The 21,463-nt window shown below is 39.5% G+C and overlaps 2 protein-coding genes across 3 annotated transcripts in view; both read right to left on the bottom strand.

Moving 5' to 3' along the window:
• Positions 1-2,372: 2,372 nt before the first annotated feature.
• On the bottom strand, positions 2,373-15,298 carry LOC133142202 (phosphatidate cytidylyltransferase 1-like). 2 transcript variants are annotated; one of them, XM_061263274.1, is made up of 13 exons: positions 15,005-15,298; positions 8,576-8,724; positions 7,756-7,852; positions 7,059-7,156; positions 6,562-6,701; positions 6,084-6,142; positions 5,373-5,455; positions 5,042-5,129; positions 4,614-4,682; positions 4,279-4,431; positions 3,795-3,914; positions 3,602-3,705; positions 2,373-3,288 (listed from the first exon to the last, which is right to left on the bottom strand). In XM_061263274.1, exons 1-13 carry the CDS (start codon positions 15,074-15,076, stop codon positions 3,153-3,155), a joined length of 1,368 nt encoding a protein of 455 aa, XP_061119258.1. In that variant the 5' UTR covers positions 15,077-15,298; the 3' UTR covers positions 2,373-3,152. The 2 variants fall into 2 exon arrangements, with proteins under 2 accessions (XP_061119258.1, XP_061119259.1); XM_061263275.1 differs by lacking the exon at positions 15,005-15,298 and having other exon boundaries at positions 8,557-8,633.
• Positions 15,299-18,052: 2,754 nt separating this feature from the next.
• The window catches only part of LOC133141977 (WD repeat and FYVE domain-containing protein 3-like), a 55,707-nt gene continuing 52,296 nt past the window's right edge, over positions 18,053-21,463 (bottom strand). Inside the window, exon 65 of the mRNA XM_061262859.1 lies at positions 18,053-21,103. Coding sequence (XP_061118843.1) covers positions 20,983-21,103 — 121 coding nt within the window. The 3' untranslated portion in view covers positions 18,053-20,982. The remainder of the gene's footprint in view (positions 21,104-21,463) is intronic.

Genomic DNA, 21,463 nt, shown 5'->3' with positions numbered 1-21,463 from the left:
TTTTACAAAACACTTTTTTGCTTGTACAGTTCTCATGTGACACACATTGCCTTCTGCCATGTTCTGTGTTCTCATTTCAACTGTTAAATCCCACCCACTCTACAAGTTTTGCATAAACTTTGTAAATCTAAATACACACGCTGTGCAAATGAAATCACATCCCATAAATTATAACCATAATAAATTATAATAAAAACACAAAACTACAATATTTCATCCAACATAGAATAATAGGCAGTGATGTCAGTGAATTGTTTTTGAAGTAAATTTTAGTTTTTGCCTTAGACCAATTCGCCTTAGGCCAATTTCTCCTACAGTACAGCCAACTGTTGGTTTCAAGTGGTTCAAGTAGATAAGCATTTATGTTAAATCCTCATGCATCCACTTGCATGTTGAACATGTAACAAAACACCTACACTTAGTCCAACCTCACTCTCTGAAATAAAGTGACAGTGGAGGTAAAATCTTTTCTTCATGGATCAAATTTCCCAACTGTACCTTTGGGTACCATTGAGTACTTTTCCAAGCAAAAAAGCGAGACTATAGATTATGATATAAAGTACATTTTCAAAATAAATGTACATTATACAAATCTAGACCATTTGAAAAAATAGTGAAAAACAGAACTGATGGAGGTTTTACTAGAGAAAAGAAACTTCAAATAGGGAAGCATGATTTTTATTATTTTAGGCAGTATGCAAATCCTTGTTCAAACTGAATGACTATATATGACTATTTTTCATGTTCATATTGGGATTGGTTTAAAAAGAACACTGGTGGATTGATGAAACCAGTTTTCAGAAGAGTTTGATATTGTAAACAATAAATAATGTTTAAACCAATCAGCTTTGGTAAACATTTTTGGTAAACACTATGCACCTTCACATCAGCACAATCAAATAGTGTCTCAGATTAATGTCAGTGCCCATGTTTTACGGTTTCCAGCCAATAGATGTGCCTAATAATCACAAATCTGCGGTGTGCCTAATATTTTTAAAGGAATACAAAGAAATGCAAGCATAAGATGGGATCTCCTTCATTAGGGAAAGCCAATGAAGGTGTCTTCAGCACATACTGTTGCTCTTTTCACCACATTGTGTGAAAAAACACCTTTTATCTCAGAATAATAATAAAAATGTTCAACATAACAAACCCAAGTCCGACAGTGTGCGCTAGCAGGGCCTGACAACATCGAGCCTGCAGAGGGATTCAGACCGCAAGAAGAATGATTCACCAGCCAGCAGACTCAAGACTCCAGAGATTCAGACTGCAAGAAAAATGATTCACCAGCCAGCTGACTCAGACTGCACAGGGATTCAGACTGCAAGAAGAATGATTCACCAGCCAGCTGACTCAGACTGCAGGGATTCAGACTGCAAGAAGAATGATTCACCAGCCAGCTGACTCAGACTGCAGGGATTCAGACTGCAAGAAGAATGATTCACCAGCCAGCAGACTCAGACTCCAGTGATTCAGACTGCAAGAAGAATAATTCACCAGCCTGACTGCAGTGCAACACCAATATTTGGCTCACTAGACAGAAATTGCACAGCCATGTACAATGGCCTACATTAAACGCACAGAAGACTTACCTGACACCGTCCTAAAAGCTGTCTCATACAACAGCAACCAGATAGCCTTGTCTTCTCTTAACATTTCAACTGCTCGGTCCGAAGGAAAATTGTTCATGCTTTATAGTTTAAAAATGAAAAGGAAGATCCCCATTATTGCATAACATATTTTTCATTTTAAAATGTGGTGTATTAAATAAGTCACATACTATCGATATATGTACATAGTATATATATATACACTCAGTGAACACTTTATCAGGTATTTATTACTTATTCTTTAGACTTATTAAGTCTTCTGCTGCTGTAGCCAAACCACTTTGAGGTTTGACTCGTTGTGTGTTCAGAGATGCTCTCCTGCATACCACAGTTGTAATGTGTGGTTATTTGCATTACTGTCACCTTCCTGTCAACTTCCACCAGTCTAGCCCTTCTTCGTTGACGTCTCTCATCAATAAGGCGTATCTGTCCGCAGAACTGCCGCTCACTGGATGTTTTTTAGTTTTTCGCACCATTCTCTAGAGACTGTTGTGCATGAAAATCCCAGATCAGCAGTTACAGAAATACACAAACCAGCCCGTCTAGCACCAACAATGATGCCACGGTTGAAATCACTGAGATCGCATTTTTCACCATTCTGATGGTTGATGTGAACATTAATTGAAGCTCCTGATCCATATCTGCATGATTTTATGCATTGCACTGCTGCCGCACAATTGCATGAATAGTAGGTGTACCTAATAAAGTGCTCAGTGAGTTTATATATATATATTTTTATATATATATATTTATATATATATATATTTATATATATATATATATATATATATATATATATATATATATATACACATATATATGCACACACATGCATAATGCAGTGTGTATCAGACTGTGCTGTTGCTATAGTATTATATTTACAATATATATTGCCATGCCTGCTACAGTCAACCTCAAGTATTCAGCTACAGCACAGCTCAAGTACAGCAGCTACAGAAGAAGGCCTCTACTCTAATCTACAGTACACCACCACGCCATTCACTTGGTAATGTTACATATCTACTTCAAGTACTTTCGTTTGGATCCTTTTTCATCTCTGTGAAATTGAAACCGTTTCTGTTCCATTCAATTTCTTATACACAGTAAAACATTTCAACAGCTGCATCACCAGGGCTTGTTGCTAGAACAGTTGGGGAACATCTTTTTCTAAACTTGAACCAGAATAGGTGCAATAGCACGTGGATACAGCTCCACAGAGAACCTGCAGTCCCATCGTAGCCCACAACCTGGATCCTGTTATCTGGAAGACATCTCTTATTCACCCAAAGTCTTTGGAATAGTAATGTTCTCTTGCGGAAAATCAATAGTCTCAGTGGAGCTTCCTGCTGTTTGTGACGTCATGCAAGTTCTGCGATAGCAAGAAGGCCGATGACGTTTCCAAGGTAACTCCTGGTGTTTGGAGCAGCTGTTTCGTCACTGAAATCATAAAGTCACTGGGCTGTGATGAGGTGTCATAAGGTCATGGGGTCAGATGGCAGTGTGGCCCCTGTGTGAGGGGCCACGGGTGAGGTTAAGGGGGCTTCACTGAGCCTCGGTGTCGGGGCCTGGGAGCATGCCCGTCTCTCTAAGGTGTGACTGCAGCAGGTGGAATATGTTCAGCTGCTGTTCTGGCTGCAGGACGAGGAGCTGCTGGAGCACCTTACTCGGGTTTGGGCCCCTGGAAGACAGACATGCAAGTCAGGTCCACCCCTGAACAGAGCAGCCTTCCAGGTACTCATTTCAGTGGATGAAAATACATGAGCATGCACTTCAGTGGGTGAAATTACATCAGCAGGCACTATACCCATTTCAGTGGGTGAAAATACATGAGTGGGTGATGTTCAAAATACATACACATATGTAAACTTTGTGGTTCTTAACAATTCTTTTCATTCGGCAAAATGAAGGCGTATAGTCACTGGCTGAAATAACTGTCACATCAAGAGGTAAAAATAAAATCAGAAAATGATTGAATGGGAATGATTAATTACCTGACAAAGCTTGTTATGTAAACATGAACAAAAGTGGCCATCAAGTACTGACAGTCAAAGCGATCGACGATTCCGCCGTGTCCAGGAATGGTGTTGGCGAAATCCTAAGGAGAATGAAAGCACATCGTTGTAGCAGTGTGCACAAAGTTCCCGCAGTGGTACTGCTCTGAAACGGTCCCAAACGGACGCTTACTTTGATTTTGAACGCTCTTTTGAATCCGCTGGCGAAGAAGCCCCCGAACGGCCCAATCAGAGAAGCGAAGGTGGAGAGAGCGATGCTGTGGACCTGAAACGGGTACATGTTCACCGTTTTCTGTGAGGGAAGACAAGGCACCCAGAGCAGCCGTCAGACCTTCAGCTCTCCTGCACTCGGAAACATGCAGCCAGCCTGGGTATAGATCTGTAGCTGAATAATGCACAGACATGTCATTCTGGGCCTATTATGTATGATTGACAGCTTCATAGCTGAGTCGACTGAGCACTGAAGCAGTAAAGAACCTGGGCTGTGAATGATAAATATTACTGAAATATGCTACTGTGGACTGTACAATCTGATAGCAGCCAATGTGACCATAGAAGATGAACCATAATTTTGCTAATGGAGATGTGAGGCGTAGAGTGGTACAGTTCTGGGAGATGAAAAGTGGATGAAAGTGGATGAGGTCTGCAGACGTTACCCATCTCAGGACCTCCTGCACCAGGGACGGGAGGGTGTACTCCTGCATCACAAACAGCTCGGAGGGCTGGCACTCCACCGCAAACCGGTTTGTCTCGCTGTCGTACTCCACCGGACACACAAAATACTGGTACTGGGCGAGGAGGTAGGCAAACTGAACACAGAGGGGCAGGGGCAGGGGGTGGGGGAGGGGGTACAGTGAGGTTCAGTACAGAACTCACTGAATTCTGTATTTTAATTTCTTGTCACTGAATTTCAGTTCACTGCATCTGAAAGCTACTGCACTAAAATGATGATGAGCCCAGCCACAATACTGGGGTCAGTGATCGCACTCACTATGAATCCAAAAACAACAGTGCCAAAGAAGCCACCGATGAACCCTTCCCAGGTTTTCTTCGGAGAGAGCTGCAATGACAAGACCACAGTACATTCAACATCTTTCAAAGAACTGCTTTCTGAAGCTTTCCAAATAAAAGCACTCTGTACATACATTTATTGTGGTAACATTAGAGAAGACTCTTCATGAGCACTAGACTTAATTCATTACCAATCCTTCTTCTCATGCTTCTCATGCTTTAGCTCAGCAGGACCAATCAGAGACAGCCGTGTAACATTGTATTTGCTGTCCCACTGATTAAAAATTGCCTGGAAACATGCAATATCTGAACATATTTCTGGTAATCTGAGCACAATTTTTCATTTTGAAGGAATGTAATGTAGAGCGGCATTTAAATGACAAGTATACTGAAAGGGCTTGTCCTTACCTTAATCAGGGGTGTTCTTCCAAAGAAGAACCCAAACAGGTAGGCCATGATGTCATTGCAGATCACAATGGATATTGGAACAATAAACCTAAAAACATGCAATAATGTTATACCAGCTGAAGCACCAGAGATTATTGCATTGCTGTCTTAATATTTATAAGAAACTGATATTGTTTTGCAAATTAATAACTTGCAATTATTAGATCAAGCATGTTTAATGGCGTATACAGCAGGACCTATTTAGCGTTAATCCAGTTTAAATGAATCTACAGCTGAATTGTTGTTGCTGCTTTGAGAAGGCGTATTACAGGAGATTCTGTTCCCTGCTTACCAGATCATTCCTTCAAACAGGTTCTGAATGACAAGGTGTGACTGTGTTACCACAATCAGCAGTGTTACATGAGTCCAGGCAAACTGAAACCAAGAAAAACACACATTTCTGTAACAATGTAACCATGGGACACATATTAAAATGAACAATGACACAAAAATCAGAGCAGCACAATACATATAGACAAATGCCACAAATATCAACAAACCATATGAAGCACAATGAAAGAAAATGAGACATAGTAATCTAACCTGTGTCACAATTTGTAAAATAAATAAATAATAATAATAATAATGTGAACAATAAACCTACTCAAAGCTTCTGAAATGACTAAAGAGTAAGAGGGGGCAAATAACACTATACAGTAGCTTTTACAGCACATTCAGCAGTGGGCTAACTCATAGATTACAATATACATTATGTTTATTTTCACACAATGAATGTGGTGTTTCTGACACCAGGCTATTGTTTTTCTGTGATAGAACCAGTGTGATTTTATCATGCTTTCGCCATAAGGATGTTGCAAACCTGATAGCAAATATGAATATCTCTGCTGTGTCATATACTACACAGTGCACATACTAGAATGAGTGGGTGGCATATATAGTGTTTATGATAAGCTTGGGTCCAAAGTTTTCTCTTGCTTGGTGATTATCAGCATGCAGTTGTTTCTGTACAGTTAGTGCTTGCGGTTATTTCATTGATACACACCATATAAAACTGCAGGCGGTAATGCTTCTTCACTAAACTCAGTACAAACATGCAGAAACCTGTAAAGTGCAAAAACATGCAGTCAGATTCATTCACAAGGGACACAGAGACGTACAGATCATCCCTTCATATATTGACTTTGGTCAGTGGAATTCTGGCATTACATAACATCCTGGAGCTTTAACCACATATTAATTATTTAATTTAAAAGTGTTGAAGTACAGAGCCAAAAGAACAGAAATTGTACCACTGTCCAAATACTTACGGACTGCAGAGTACATCAGTGTGAGTTCTGTGTATCGATTATAGGTTGTTTTCTTGTGGCCTACCTATATACAACCCTCCAGGCAGTAAATAAGTAATCAGCCTTGACATAAAGACCAGTGATGAGCTCCCCTCTATCTGGCTATTGATCCAGGCAATAAAAGCAGTGAGCATGTCTTGGTGCAATGCACCTTCCCCTAGTAACCTCACTCACCTGCCAAGTACAGGGCAAAGGAAATGAAGCGGTGATAGCGGGACAGGAACTGCAGCGCCTCCTCTCTCTGAACCAAAACGCCAAAGTAGTCCGCCAACGTCTCCCCGTAGAAGAAGTAGTTCACGCATATCAGAAAGTACCTGGAAGTGAAAACAAAGTGGTCGGTCACCAGGCTGCTTTTCATCGTAGGTTCCTCCAGTTACTCTGCTAAACCAATATGGACAGCCAAAATGAACATCAAAAAGCAAATAATATGCCGTGACAGGAACTCAACAGTCTGGAAACCTCTGAATTCAGTACGCTGACTAGTATATATCAAAAATACATGTTAAAGAACCCCAAATGGATTCAGATATTTTTATTTTAAGTAGAGAAGATATCTGTCTCCCAGCATGGGAGGGATGAGCTGGCATTTCCTTGGTGAGGTCTCCAGCCACTCAACATCCCATAAATGTCATATCAAGTGTTCTGAAATAATGTGCAATTAGTATCCTTACCAACTCAATGTCCTGAACCAGGGAAGATCGTAGGAGCGATAAACTCTATACCCAATGGTAATAATTTCCTCGAAGCACTTGATTTGAACCATCATTACCTAACAGAAACCAAAACAAACCATCTCTCAACAGCAAATCAAAACGGGAAATAATTTTAAACACTTGAGTAGTTTTAAGAGATATTTTTATATTTATATTTTTGAGGACATAAAGTTATTTACTGTAACATCATCAACGATATGAACTAAAATGACTGAGAGTAAAACCTATTCATTTTTAATGGGTGGCTCAGTGGTGTGTTATTACTCCGGCCGAGCTGTCACTGCTAAATATGTGTCTGCAGCCCTGCCTCTGGCCAGGTAAACACCTCTTCAGGTGTTCAACATATCTTACCACACCGGAGAGGGTGGTTATGGGTAAAATGGGGTGACTTCCTGCTGGAGATGGGGCACAGACTCGGGTGGAAATGTGCAGCGCCTTTTTATGAATGGCCACGTGTGTTTATATGTGTGTGTGTGTGTGTGTGTGTGTGTGTGTGTGTGTGTGCATATGCATGTGTGTGTGTGCATGTCTGCATGTGTTTGTGTATGCATGTGTATTGAAGAATATATCCTTTCTGAACTATTTCATTTTCAATTAACATGTTTTCGTGCTTATAGCGGTAAAATAGATTAACGGGATACTGTAGGAAACATACCACCAGTATTAGCACGATAGGTCCCAAATAAATGATTAGAAAGAATCCACAGATCATTGTCAATGATAGAATGCCTCGAACCCACCAGTTTTTCCATCTGTAATAAAAAGAATAATGCAAACACCACAGTAAAGCATGTGCATAGATTAGGAAAAGGTCCCGATAACAATCCACATCCTGATATTTCTTGTATGAAAATTTGTGTGCATTATGCTTTCACTGAATTCAATGCAATGGGCATTCTGAATTGCTGATTAGCATGAACAGCTGTACCAAAGGCTTAGCTTACCAATGGCAACACAACACAGTAAAGAATTTTACACACTTCGTAGGAGAGGACTGAACTTCTGAAATTCAGTATGATTCATTCATCAAATTATGCAGTGACTCATGTTCTGACATTTGCATGACTCTGCAGCTATTAAATAGTTCTCTATAAGAAAGGAAAGAGCAGTAGACCATCAATTCCACAACTAAACCCACATGGAATAGACACAATTGAAGTTATCGTTTGAATCATGCCTTGTCTGCAGCCTTTTCTATTTTCTGATCTATTCCCTAATGCACACAATTAGCAACACTTATCTGAGCAGATGATGGCAGTAAAGAAAAGGTCAGGCCCACTTTATGACCAAAACTTGTTTGTTAAAGAAAAAACTGCCATTTAACAGCTAAACAGCATGATGTAAAAAACTAGCATGAGATCACATTCACTGCAAAAAAAAAAAACATTTACCAAAAACTCTTTTTGGTGACAAGTGTTAAAAAGCAGAACTGTGCTTTAAGGCCCAGAGTACTAACCATTTCAGAGACTGCTCACCTGGAGGACAGTCCTTCCAAGGCTTTGCTGAGGCATTTTGGAGTGTTGTCTCCAGATGGTGGCACATCTGGGGTTTCTGCTTTGGACTCTACTTCTCCATCTCCTTCTACCTCTCCGGAAGGGCCCACTCTGTCCTCTCCATCTGTCTCCTGCACATGTACGCACACACACACACACGCATACAAACACACATGACATGAGGTGTCAGAATCTGTTGGAGATTGTAGTCAGCCTGTAAAATGGCAAAAAATGAAAGAGCTGACCCACAAAAACACCCTGAAATGCAATAAAGAAAGTTCAAATACATAATATACTTTTTTCTAACAATACTATTCTTTCCGGCATCTACAAATATGTTGATCATGCTAACAAACAAAAGTAGTCACAATTAAGGTCACAATTCATTCATTTGAGGACTATTTGTTACTTTGGCAACAACTGAATGCACCCAGCACAGATTGAGAAGCAGTGAAAGAGACTAAATATGTGCTATATAAAGAGCAAAATGTGTCTCAATAGCAATATCCTAATCCATCCATGTCGTCAGGCTGAGGTAAATTAAGCTGTCTGCACAGCTAAATAACACAACTGACTAAAGTCATGATGAAATGTACTCACGCGAGTTTCTAAACAAAATGAGTTAAACATAAATGGCAAATGGCAAATGGCCCCAGATGCAGATGGATGCCCTTTTATGGTCATACATAAGCATTCTTCAAAGGCTCAATACAAAAATACATTGTTCGCTCACCAGACACCTATGGTATACTATGATATTTGCGGAATACTTCTTTTACACTATGTAGCCTAAAAACTAAGAAGGTATTCCTAAAATCTCTTGGGATCAATGGCTGATTTTAATTCAATACTGTCCTATGCTGTCGATAAAATCAGTTGATTCTTGTGGACATATTCCAACACTATATATAGAATGAGTTATATCTATAACAGTCATTGTTTTATTCTAGGCCTACATCATACAAACCTTTCCAAGTGTGTTCTGTGTTCTATAAGGTGGCAAACATATGTGTTTTTGTAATGCTTGACACACATTTCCCTTTCGAGACTACTGAACTTAACTGAACCAAACAGTCTGGCATAGAAGGAATATGTCAACTAAAAATAAACAACAGACTGAAAATAAGTGCCCTCAGAGATGAAGAACGCAGTGGGCACTTGAATCAGTTACCATTTAACACCAACCAAGAAGGTCAAGTGCCCATGCAGGCAGCAATTCCAGCGAAGTCATGACTTCAGGTAACCAACAAACATGGCACGTATGAGGAAGTAATAAGTAATGGCTCCCTACTCTGACAGGATAGATCTTTACACAGCTCCCCCACTTGTAGACAGAGAGAAGACTGTAGCACAGTAAAAGCTTGATCTGTACCAGAACCTGGTCAACGTTCACATACTGTGGCCCTTTCATGTAAAAGAAAAAAAATCTATGTGTACATTCTTTTCTTACTCACTTACTGACTTACCAAACTCCCCCCACAACACATGCACACACACAGTGGTTGATCCTGCTCTAGCACTGGTACTGAACTGCTGTCTGTTTTCTGAGCCCAAGTGCCAGCCAGCAGAGGATCGTCAGTGCCACAGGACAGCTGCTCAGTGGGAGGGCAACAGAGGAACTTCATGTTACTAACGCACCCTTTGTCTTTCGGGTACGCCAGACACTATAACAAAGGCCTCCCTCTATTTGACACATAGCCCATCTTGAAGAGAAAGTGTCAGTCAGTGCCACGTAAAACTTATATCACAGCAGCAGTCAATAGTCATTTTAATAACAAAATACATGGGACTTAATTACCATACTTAAGATCAGCCATTTAAACCTGTGTTTAGACAAGGCAAATCATGTGGTCTGTCTCCTACAAACCACATGCAATTCTCCCACTTGACTCAAGACTCACAGCTTCCAGTCAAAGACTGCCACTGATGTATAACATTGAAAACTGTGTTTTTTATTTAAAAATACAACAAAAAAAAATCACTCAGGCCAGGGTTACAAAGATAGGCCTATTAAAGAACACTTAATCTTTCATTCTGAGCGCTCCAGGAAAGGTTCAGCTCACCGTAACATCACCAGAACCTGTGATTCACACTGTACCCAATCCATATCAGATCCAATCAATATTTGCTATCGTATTACTCCTGATGCCACTGCAACGCGATATTCTACACTGCCACATTTGCCCAGTAATAACAACAAATTCCGAAATATCCCTTTTCATCTTGCATGGCAATAAGTGACAGTCTAAAGATGCATCGTTCACTGAACAGAACTGATTTGTTGATCTCGGACTTGGCACAGATTTGGGACTTGCCTCAAAAGTATGTTTGCAGCAACCTACAACAACCAGGCCATTTACAATTGTAAACCTGATGAAAAATAACCATGCATAAAATGAAGACTGGCAAAGTGAAAATCCAGAGAAACAAATCCTGCTGTTAGACTAAATTTTTCAAAAGTAGAAACCACAGCTTTCTCCCTGTGGCTGAAAACATTACAACCTTGATAAACCACAGGCTAAATAGCCACTCCAGGTAATCTGATGCTTACTCACTTTGAACAGCAGTAATCCCAACAGAGAACAAGGAAGAGGTAGGCATCACTATAGCCACAGCTCCCTAGGACCTGTCCCATTCCACCATTATTCTTACACCCAATAACTGTCTAATAAACGCTGGCAACCACAGTGAACCATCTGTGGGGAGTGTGTCATGCACAGCCAGCTTGATTATACAGCAGAGAGGATGCAGCCTTGCAGCCCAGCAGGTCCTTTACATCATTTGCCTCTGTGGTGTAAAAGCCTATCATTAGGAATTCAAACTTGTGCAGCAGTGAACTTGGCTGATGATAGCAAAAAGCTATGTAGGATGGACTTTGGATGCCATTTAGCCCTAGTAAGCTGCTGGAACCAAGCATCAAAATCCACTGTGCAAAGGATAAGATAGCACAATGCATTGTGTGTTTCTGGGCAGAGAGAAAGAGAGCTTATGTTCAGGAGGCCAGGCTTTGTAAAGTGCATGGTGGACAGACAATTCTCTCTCTCTCTCTCTCGGTCTCTGTCCCACTCTCTCACTCTGAAAAATAGTGGTTCTATCAAAAGGATCCTACATATGAAAAGCAAAGATCTATTCAGAATAGTAGCCTATACAATATTTATGGACAAGGGGGGAAATTATCTTAATTTATATGTTGGTGGGAAAGATGCAATTGACTCCAAAATAACAGCTCCCAGAAATAAACAGTAAAATGAGCATCTACCAATATTATAACAGTAAGGAACTTCCTGTTGTTGTTCCTGAATCTACACTTCAGGCGTGTGCAAGAAATCCCACATTCCAAGTTACTGACCTTTGTTGGGGTTCAAATGACATCAGGTGAAATTCAGGTAATGAAAGAGAGACACTTTCACTTGATGTGGCAATAAAAAAACAGTATAAACATACAGGGCCTCACATCCTGAACCCTGGCAAGTAGCTAAACAAACAGATGATAACAAAATATCCCAGACATCACAATACGTATACTGTATGGGCAAAAACCCAGGCCTATTGTAATAAAATGAAATAGAAATTGCTCATTTATTGTGACGTACCAGTAGCACCAACAGCGTAGGCCTATTGGTAATGCTAAAAATTCCACTTTGCATGAGCCACATTTACTTGGCCATTTATCACCATGATTATCACAATAGGCTAGTTTTAGGTAACTACTTTTGAGCACAAACAACAATCCCACTGAGTACTATTCTTGTGGTAGGTTTATATAGCGCACTCACTATATAGCTAGAGGTCCCACTGAGATTAATCTTGAGACTCTTCCCAGGAAGTCTGAAATCCCATGGTACTATTTTCGGGGCTGTGATGTGGTACTTTCTGCACTGAGGGAATTCAGATTCCATTAAGGATAGGTCTGATGTGAAAGGACCCCTGTTTGTCTCTATAATTCAGTCCATTTCAGTCCAACTGTTTTGAAATAGTGTACCATGTGGAATGACCAAGTCATCTAATTCGATATCTGGATAGTTCCATTTCACAATAACCACATAGCGCAAGACTAATGTAATCAGGATGAATCCAACCAGTCTTGTTAAAGCAAGCAAAGGGCACTTCAACATCAAAAATAAAGGCTTAACATGCATGGCTCCAAGAAATTTAAGCCCTTAACTCTGACAGGCTCAGGGCCAAAGAGACAACAGTATGGGTGGTAAAAAAGCATGGGGTGACCTTGCCTTTTCTGCATTTTGGAAATCCACAGACTACAAGAAATAGGGTAATGTCAGTGTCCTTTTCATGGCAATGATCCAGCAAACCAAATGCATAACAGTTACTAATTCTAAAAACGTGCTAACTCTGAGAAACGTCATTAGAATGTCCATTGTTTGCTTTGAATTTCTCTGGAGGAATTATCATATTTGTCGGTTTAGTTTTTTTATCAGTGTTGGCTGTTGCATACTTCTACTTATAAATGGTATTATCTACCTTTGGAAAGGCTCACAGGAACACGATGAGCCCACCTATGAGCTTCTCTGACCAGTATCGATATGTCCTTTTTGGAAAACTGCAGAGACATAGCTTAGAAAAAAACAACACAGAATGCTAATTTTTGGTGATATTTCCATAAAATCTGAAAGGGGAGTTGTGCACTGTTGGCTCCATTGTGTTTCTAAGCGCACCAGCCACAGCCACACTAATCTGTATCAACTCAAAAACAGATAATCTTTTCAATTAGAGAAAAGCTTCCACTTTCACTGTGTTTGAGCTACTGTAACATTGTTATTGTAATATTTGGAGTAATTCTGAGTTTTAATTCTAAAACTGTTGGAAAACAATCGCTAAAGGGTCACCTTTCAGAAGAAACCATGATTACACCTGTAGCCTAAAGGGTTCAAGAATAGTAATCATTTCATTTTGGGTATTTCATTTTCAAGCTTGTGTCCAGAAAATGTACTTAAGGGGTTAAAAGTGACCCCAGTGTGCAGCAGGTAGGCTACTTTCTGTCTGGCACATTTGACAAAAAATACAAATAAAATGTGTAAATGGAGGGAAAAGGCACAACTGAGATTGCAGCCAGACTGCAAAAAAGTAAATCTCATCAATAAAATATTATTTCTATTTAATTTTTTGCTAAATAAGACAAAATACCACAATTGCAGTGAGACAGTTGGACTTAAAACAAGCTGTTTATGTTTTTGTTTTTTACCTTGAGAGAATACTTGACAGAAAATATAAGATTGTTTGCCACAAAGTCAGAATGTGTTTATGGATTTAACTCATTATCCATACTGGGGAGGAGAATTCAGATTCATATCTAAACAAGACAACAATGGCTCATTCTCTCTTGTACTGCAAACCTATTCTCACCTTGCTACTAAATTCGGTTGCACTTATATGGCGACTACTAAAAACTAAAACCACCTCATTCGACATAATTTAATCTAACCAGGCAAACCCTTGGCAAAAAGGCAACAGGGACACAGCATGGCGAACGCCTTTTGATTCATACTTCAAATTCCTTATTAGTAACAGAATGGGCGGGGGGCAACCTTTGTACTGTTGATTGTCAGACAGTTCCGTCTGCCTGGGAAACCAGTCAAACAACAGTTTCGGGAAAATAACTGACAATCTACAATTTACTACAGATTTTAAATATAATAACTATGACAGGCTAAGTAAATGTCGCTAGGTGAATGTCCCATGTAGGAATAGATCCCATGCATTTAGAAATATGCCGGGTGGTCTTTATTTAATTTTTTATATGAAAAATTCTACAGGTCCTGGCGTACCCCCATCCCCTCTCAATGAGCTTACGAAATTAAAATTTTCATTAAAAAATTAAATGTTTGAATGCAATTCACTCATGATGATCAGTTTAAAGCATTTTTAATCATTAAAAAAACTGGTTTAAGCAGGTGGTTTTAATGTTGTGGTTGATCGGTGTACATGGTCAACACAACAGTATTCGCTTGCCAAAATTACAACGCATTACTGGAATTCAGGATTAGATTTAGTACAGTCTCACACTTGTTTAACTAACAACCTAGCTGGTTTTGCCATATGAATCACGAGCTAATATTATTTTCAAATGTACAGTTAATAATAATTATCAATGTGCCGTGCTAGCTTTAACCAATACAATGGTGCATGGTTTTAATCAGAATATAATAATAAAAATCGCAAATTTGCAAATAAGAGAGAAATACAATGTTTTGGGGTAGCCAACAGCACTGCAGTGTCCGCACACTGAACTGCTTGACACAACTGAGTGCCAAGCAATCTCACTTGCTAGCTGATTAGCTTGTTAGCTAACCCCCAGAACATATAAATATAAATTTCAAAACGCATTTCATTTGTTTCAAATAACAAAAGACACGTTATCTAAGAGTGTGCAGTACGCATCTATCCTTATTTTACCTTGTCACTGATGTTTTCTGTAGCGTTACTGTCAATGTCCCCGCCTCTTCCTCGCTTTCTAAGCTCTGTCATTTCTCCGTAGCTAGCTGTGAAGCTAGCTAATAATTCCAGACAATCCCAGAAAAACAGCAGTTTGTAGTTAATAACAGCCGCAGTAATCCGGCAGGATAACAGGTAACATTAAAATGACGTTAGATTATTAAATATCCCGGTGTGAATGGTGAAACAGAACTGTCAAAACCACAATACATTCGCCTGCCTGCGTTTTGTGTTTATAACCGCAAGAGCAGCTCAGCCTGCAGGTCAATGCTGCAGAGTGCGGCGCGCTCTCTCTCTTCCCCCACTCTCTCCCTCCTCCTATCTCTCCCTCCCCCTATCTCTCTCAACCCCCCCCCTCTCTCTCTCTCACCCCCTCTCTGTCCTCTGACGCAATTGCTTATAGTTCAACCTTGCTCAGGCCAGCTCTGCAGTGGAGACATTGTGACCGACCCCAAAAGCAACACTTGACTGTTCAGATGCTGACTTGTTATATCATTAATATTGTTCAATTGTTCAAATTCTCAGCAGGAAACAACAGCTGTATGTTTTCTTAACCGCTTCAGACAGGTAGGGCTACAGGTAAACATGTTGGGTATGATCAAGCATGTAGAAACAGGAATAAGTGTATGATTTATGTTAATGACATCGTTTTCAGTACCTTTAGGGTACCAAAGACAAGACTGTTGGATGAGATCACATATACAGTATGAATTCATCATTTTCAATTCAATTCAATTTTATTTGTATAACGCTTTTCATAATGCATTACACAATAACAGAAGGGAAGAAAAAAAAAGGGGGGCAATACCAGCCCCCTCCCTAATGGTGAGAAAAAACTCCACGATGAGAACAAATCTCAGGAGGAACCCAGCTATAGGGCCACCACTGGCTTTTAGGTTGAATTGATGGCAGTTGAGGTATTGCACTAGCAGGTAAAGTAGAAAGTCCACATTAAGGGATGTAAAATATATAGTTAAGAGGGAAAAACATGAAAAACAAATAATGATGGAGGGGAGAAACAATGAGTGACAGCACAACGCTACCACTGCCACAGTGCTGCCATGCATTTTCTAATAATGCTGTGAAATTCCAGGTCAAAAACAAGGCAGCAAAAGGTTTTAGTGAAAAACTGAGGTCGATTTATTCTCATAAAAACAGTGAAGGGTAAGGGGTGGTGGGAAAGAACAAAGGCAGCCGATCCAAAAACTTCCAGCTGATAGGTTCCCGGTTCCTAAACTTTCCTTTGATTAATAGGCTTGGCACTACTCCTAACTGGAGAAAACCACAAAAGTCAGCACAATCACAAAGTTCACCATCACACTCTTCTTAGCTCTTGATGATTCCTGTCCTTAAAGCTCTTGGCCTCATCACTCCAATGCAGCCCATGTGTGCTTGAGGGGACGTGGCCAGGAGCAGTTCACAATCTCCAGGTGTCTCCACGAGGCGTGTCCTGATCAACTCCAATCATTCAATTATTGCACTAGAAGCTGGCGCTGAGTTTCTCGCCATGGTCCTAAAGCCCTCCATCACATCAGCAGGAAAATACTTTCCCTCAATCACATGACCAAGCGGTATCCTCCAGCAGCTGGCCCTTGATGAGTGCCAGGTTGGCTCAGTAGTACCCCGGGGGCACCTCGGGGGGCCACAGGACATAGACCATTCAAAAGATCACTATGAGACATCATCCCTCCCAGTGGCCATTACCACCCCACTGGCTCATGGACTAAAGTTGGTGAGTTCCTGCATTGTCCTGACTTTGATTCCACTGAGAGGAGCAGGGTCCCAACATAATTTATATCTACTTAATGAGTCTGAAGCAATATGCATGCTGTACTATGAGGGATAGCACTCCAGTGGGAACATAATCCTAACTATAATGAACAGGTACACTGAAAACCCCATTGTGCATTACCTATAGAACATATATTTCTGTACCATATTCCATACACCTTGGTTTATCTCAGTCACAGACTAAAAGGAGGTACCTGTCCCACGGTCATTCAGAATTCTGGCAGAAACTCGTTGCAGCTTTCATTTGGTTAACCAATCATCTCCGAATCCACTCATTTGCATTCCCACCAACCTTCTTTGGAACCCTATACAAATGCTTTACAAATGACTGTATCCTGGGTGACCACACAAGGAGTTATATTTTTGCATATAATCCATTTATACACTCAGTGACCACCTTATTAAGTTGACCTGTACACCATTAATACAAATGTCTAATTAGCCAATCATGTGGCAGCAAGTCCATGCATAAATGCATGGACACATGGTCAAGCGGTTCAGTTGTTGTTCAGACCAAACATCAGAATGGTGAAGAAATGTTATCTAAGTGACGTTGATAGTAGAATGCTTATTGTTGCCAGACACTCGATGTGGTTGGAGTATAATGAATGGTGAAAAAAACAAAAAACATCCAGGGAGCGACAGTTCTGTGGGCAAAAAGACCTTGTAAGGCAGGAGGCCAGACTGGTTCAACCACAATGGTTCAAGCATAAAGGAAGGTGTCGGTAACTCAGATAACCACACATTACAACAGTGCTATGCAGAAGAGCATCACATTTACTACTGATAAAAATACTGATGCCTTCATATTAATGAACGCTGTTTTTCAACATGCCTTCACTCATTAACTGGAAAAAATATATATAAAAAATAAAACCATACAAAAAAGTATCTCATTAATAACCTTTTGCATTTGCTTGCTAGAAATCAACATTTCCTAACTTTCAAATTAATTTAGTTGAGCAAAAGCAGGTTGTAGGTTTTCTTGTTTTTGAGAAAAGTTCTCTATAAAAAATATTTCAATGGCAGTGGTAGCAATTTATTATTACACGTTATTATATTGTAATAGCCAATCATTAACCAGGGTGACATACATATATTAAATGAGTCATGTGGCATAAGATTAAGATATCCTCAGCAATGCAGTGTAAATATACCATGCAAAAGGCATGGATATGTGGAACACTTATTCATAAATAAATGAAGCAGACCAGGAGGTTATTGGTGGTAAATAGCAGGACTTTAATTGAAATAAAAAAAGAAGTTAAGTACCAGATCTATTGCAATAAAGTTACATATGTTGTTGAGTAATTCTACTTTTTGTTTCTGTAGTTGTTTTGAAGACAAATATACAATGAATGAACACTCAGCTATCACAGATTGCACACTAGATACTGTTGTAATGCAGTCTAGCACAAGACCACCAAAAATAATCACAGGATTTACTCAGTCCATTTTTCTTATAGTGTACAAAATTCCACCCCTTTCCATTTAATGCACTCTTGTCATTGCTATACATAGTATTGTTTCAGGGCTAAAGTAATTAGTTAATGCCTTACGGAATGAAACCAGCAGAAATAAGAAAACATGTACATTGCACTGACACAGAGTCAGCCGTAGTTAATTGATATGTAATAGGTAACAAAATGCTGAAACAATAAAGATAAATGTTAAAACCAAAATAATTGCATAAATACTTTATACAGTTCATTTTGCTTTAAAGAAATGCAACTTTGATGATGGCACTTTAAATGAAAATGCATTTGATAGAATTCTGGTTCCTTAGAGTATGTACAACAGAAGGTGCAAAACAAACAAACAAAAAACAAACAAAAAAAACTCATTGCTATTTTATTTTGGAAGCTGCCAATCAGCAGCATCCATTTGATGTTATGATTGTAGGCAAGATATACATACAGTACAGGAGTAACAATTATAATAGGATACACCATGAGGGAGAAATGTCTATGCCTGTACATGGAAGAAGGACTACTGCATTTTACGTTGGACAAAATGTATATGAAAATATTTTACGCCTGATTGTAAAACGTAAGCCTAGAATTTGTACATGTTAAAGCAGCATTTAAATGTACTTGTTGCCCACAGTACCAAACACAGATGTCATTTAAGGACAAGGAAAGAAAAAAAAGGCGTATGATTATAAATGAAATGAGTCCAGTTTCACAGTTTTCATTCACATGATGCAGCCTAAATGTAGCACTATTTCAATTTAGGTCATGAATGAATGAAAACTTAAGGGAAATGTGAATTCTTTCATATGACATATACAATCAAGAGACACATACGGTTATGATAATCTATGTATGCATTCCATGCATTTCCACACCACTGGACTTCTTAGTGGGAAATCATAACTACTGATATTAAAAAGGTGTCTAAAAGTACACTGACATTTTCCCCAGAAAAATACAGGAGAAAGTACTGTACTTTGGACATGAACTGCAATTAACTAATTGTTACTTTGTTACATATACATCCTTAAAATCCAATACAGACAGAAATAACAATAATATTTTGCACATGCATGGTAGTTTTTAATCATATAAGCAAAACTCAAATAATCCCTTGTTTGACTATGTCAACAGTGGCATACAGTGAAGGTACGCAATGCCCAGTGGTTTGGGTAACCAAATATCAGAGTATTGGTCTAACACACTATTTCTCATTCTCTTTACCTCCCTTTACACCCCTATCTCCCTCTCTCCCTCTCTCTCTCTCTCTCTCTCTCTCTCTCACTCACACACACACACACACACACACACCCACCCACACATTATAAATGCACACGGTGGAATTGCACACTGCAGAATTATACTTTTTTAACACTGACAACAAATCTCTGCATTCATTGTGCATGAAACACGACATGACGAAAGAGTTTAATGATATGTTCAGTGGAGCAGCTCGTGGTGATAAAAATGTAAATCCCCTTTTGCATATCTATTATCATATCAGTGATAACAGGTTGAGCATGGTTGAGCATGCAAAAGCAATTGATATGTGCTGGTTAAGAACAATGGCTTGCCAGGATTCAAAATGTATTTTTGATCATGCAATGCTCCTATAATGGTAAATTGAGCCCATAATGACCAGAAAGCTTGACTTGGAAAGTGCTGCAGTATCTCTTTGCTGATGCACTAAATCAGTGGTTCTTCTAACATTGAATGCTGAAATGCACTTGATACAATTGAATGCTGAATCGGAATTAAACATGGGCAAACGGCACCATGGCCATCAAGATCCCATTGAGCCTGCACAGAATCCCTTAATTCAAATGAAGGCAAGTCACGTGCAGCTTTATGATACTGAAGATGCTGACAGAATTGTGAGGTCTGGCAATGGAGAAGAAGGAGTTAGCTACAGGGTCACAGGTGCATCTAACCTAGTATCATGAAGACTAGAAAGCAATCACACCTTAAAGGCAAGTAGTTGCGATTAAAGTAAACATTAAACTGCAAGAAAAGTGTATACTATATTTAAGGTTTTCATTAAAACTATGAAGAATTTCCAACTGTAATCAAGTTGTTGTTTGTAGGCCAGCGATACTGTGGGCAACACATTAACAAAATATACATTGTAAACAAAAAAACCTTTTAAAATAGGAATTGCATTTAATCCTTATTTAGACAAGCTATTCATTTTATTTAACATTCATCGTCCCTCTCCTTATGACATTGACTAAACACTTTCTCTTTAAAGCGAAGAGTGAATCCTCCAATTCCTATTAACAAGCAAAATCATTTTCAATAGTTTCGTCTTCTGTTAAAAAGGCCATTGTATTTATTTACAATATAAACAATTTCATCATACTTCTAAAGGAGGCCTAACAGACAGTAAATCTAAAAAAAAGAAAAAAGAAATCTAAATCTAAAAAGCCTGTGGTCTGAAGATGTGTACTGTAGTTGGTGTTAACAGAAAGACTGCAAAAACATTACAGGGAGAAAAAAAAAAAAAAAAAAAAACACTGATCAAAATCTACTGGATTACTCAGAATCCTTTTTCCCCACTGCAAATTCCCCATCATGCTTTTCTGCAACACACGGAACATCGAACAGGCTTCTGCAGTGATCCCTTCTTCTAAAGCTGCTTTACACATGGTACAGGAAAATACAGACGCTGGGGAAGGGCTAGTTCCTGGGCCCCTCCTCTGAACCCCGCTCGTGCTGCAGGTTGTAGTAACAGTTCTGACACACCCGCACAGGGGAAGAGATCTTTAGCCGCTTGATCTCGGACTGGAAGCGACTGCACCTGGGAGGAGAGAGGGCAGGTGTCAGTGACTCTGCGGCTCCACGCACTGCAGGATGGGAGCAGCGCACTGTATCCTGCTGTCAATGACAATGACTTCTGTAACACAGATCTTATTGCTCTGATGAAGTCCTGAGGGTCAAAACGTTGGCAACAGATAATACATACTAAGTGTATGGAGCTTAAGTGTGCAGTGCTCAATCTCTCCTTTTAAGCTCAATGACTGAACATACAGATGACCTTGTTGAACATACGTATGGATTTTCCAAATTGAGAACAGATATGTGTTAAAATCAGTAGGAATAATAAGCATGAGTTTCATACTGTAGGGGTGCAAACGTTACTAAACCCGTGTGAGACGTG

This window comes from Conger conger, chromosome 12 (genome assembly GCF_963514075.1).
Source record: "Conger conger chromosome 12, fConCon1.1, whole genome shotgun sequence".
NCBI classification, from domain to species: Eukaryota; Metazoa; Chordata; class Actinopteri; order Anguilliformes; family Congridae; genus Conger; species Conger conger.
This window is presented reverse-complemented; position numbering and strand designations above follow the sequence as displayed.

What these genes read in the sequence shown, in the direction of transcription:
- LOC133142202 (XM_061263274.1), bottom strand. Translation starts at nt 15,076, where the DNA reads ATGACAGAGCTTAGAAAGCGAGGAAGAGGCGGGGACATTGACAGTAAC. An exon ending in CTGTTGTTTTTGGATTCATA is followed by an intron (nt 4,432 to 4,613) that starts GTGAGTGCGATC and finishes CTCTGTGTTCAG; the next exon opens with TTTGCCTACCTCCTCGCCCA. An exon ending in TACATAACAAGCTTTGTCAG is followed by an intron (nt 3,289 to 3,601) that starts GTAATTAATCAT and finishes TCTGTCTTCCAG; the next exon opens with GGGCCCAAACCCGAGTAAGG.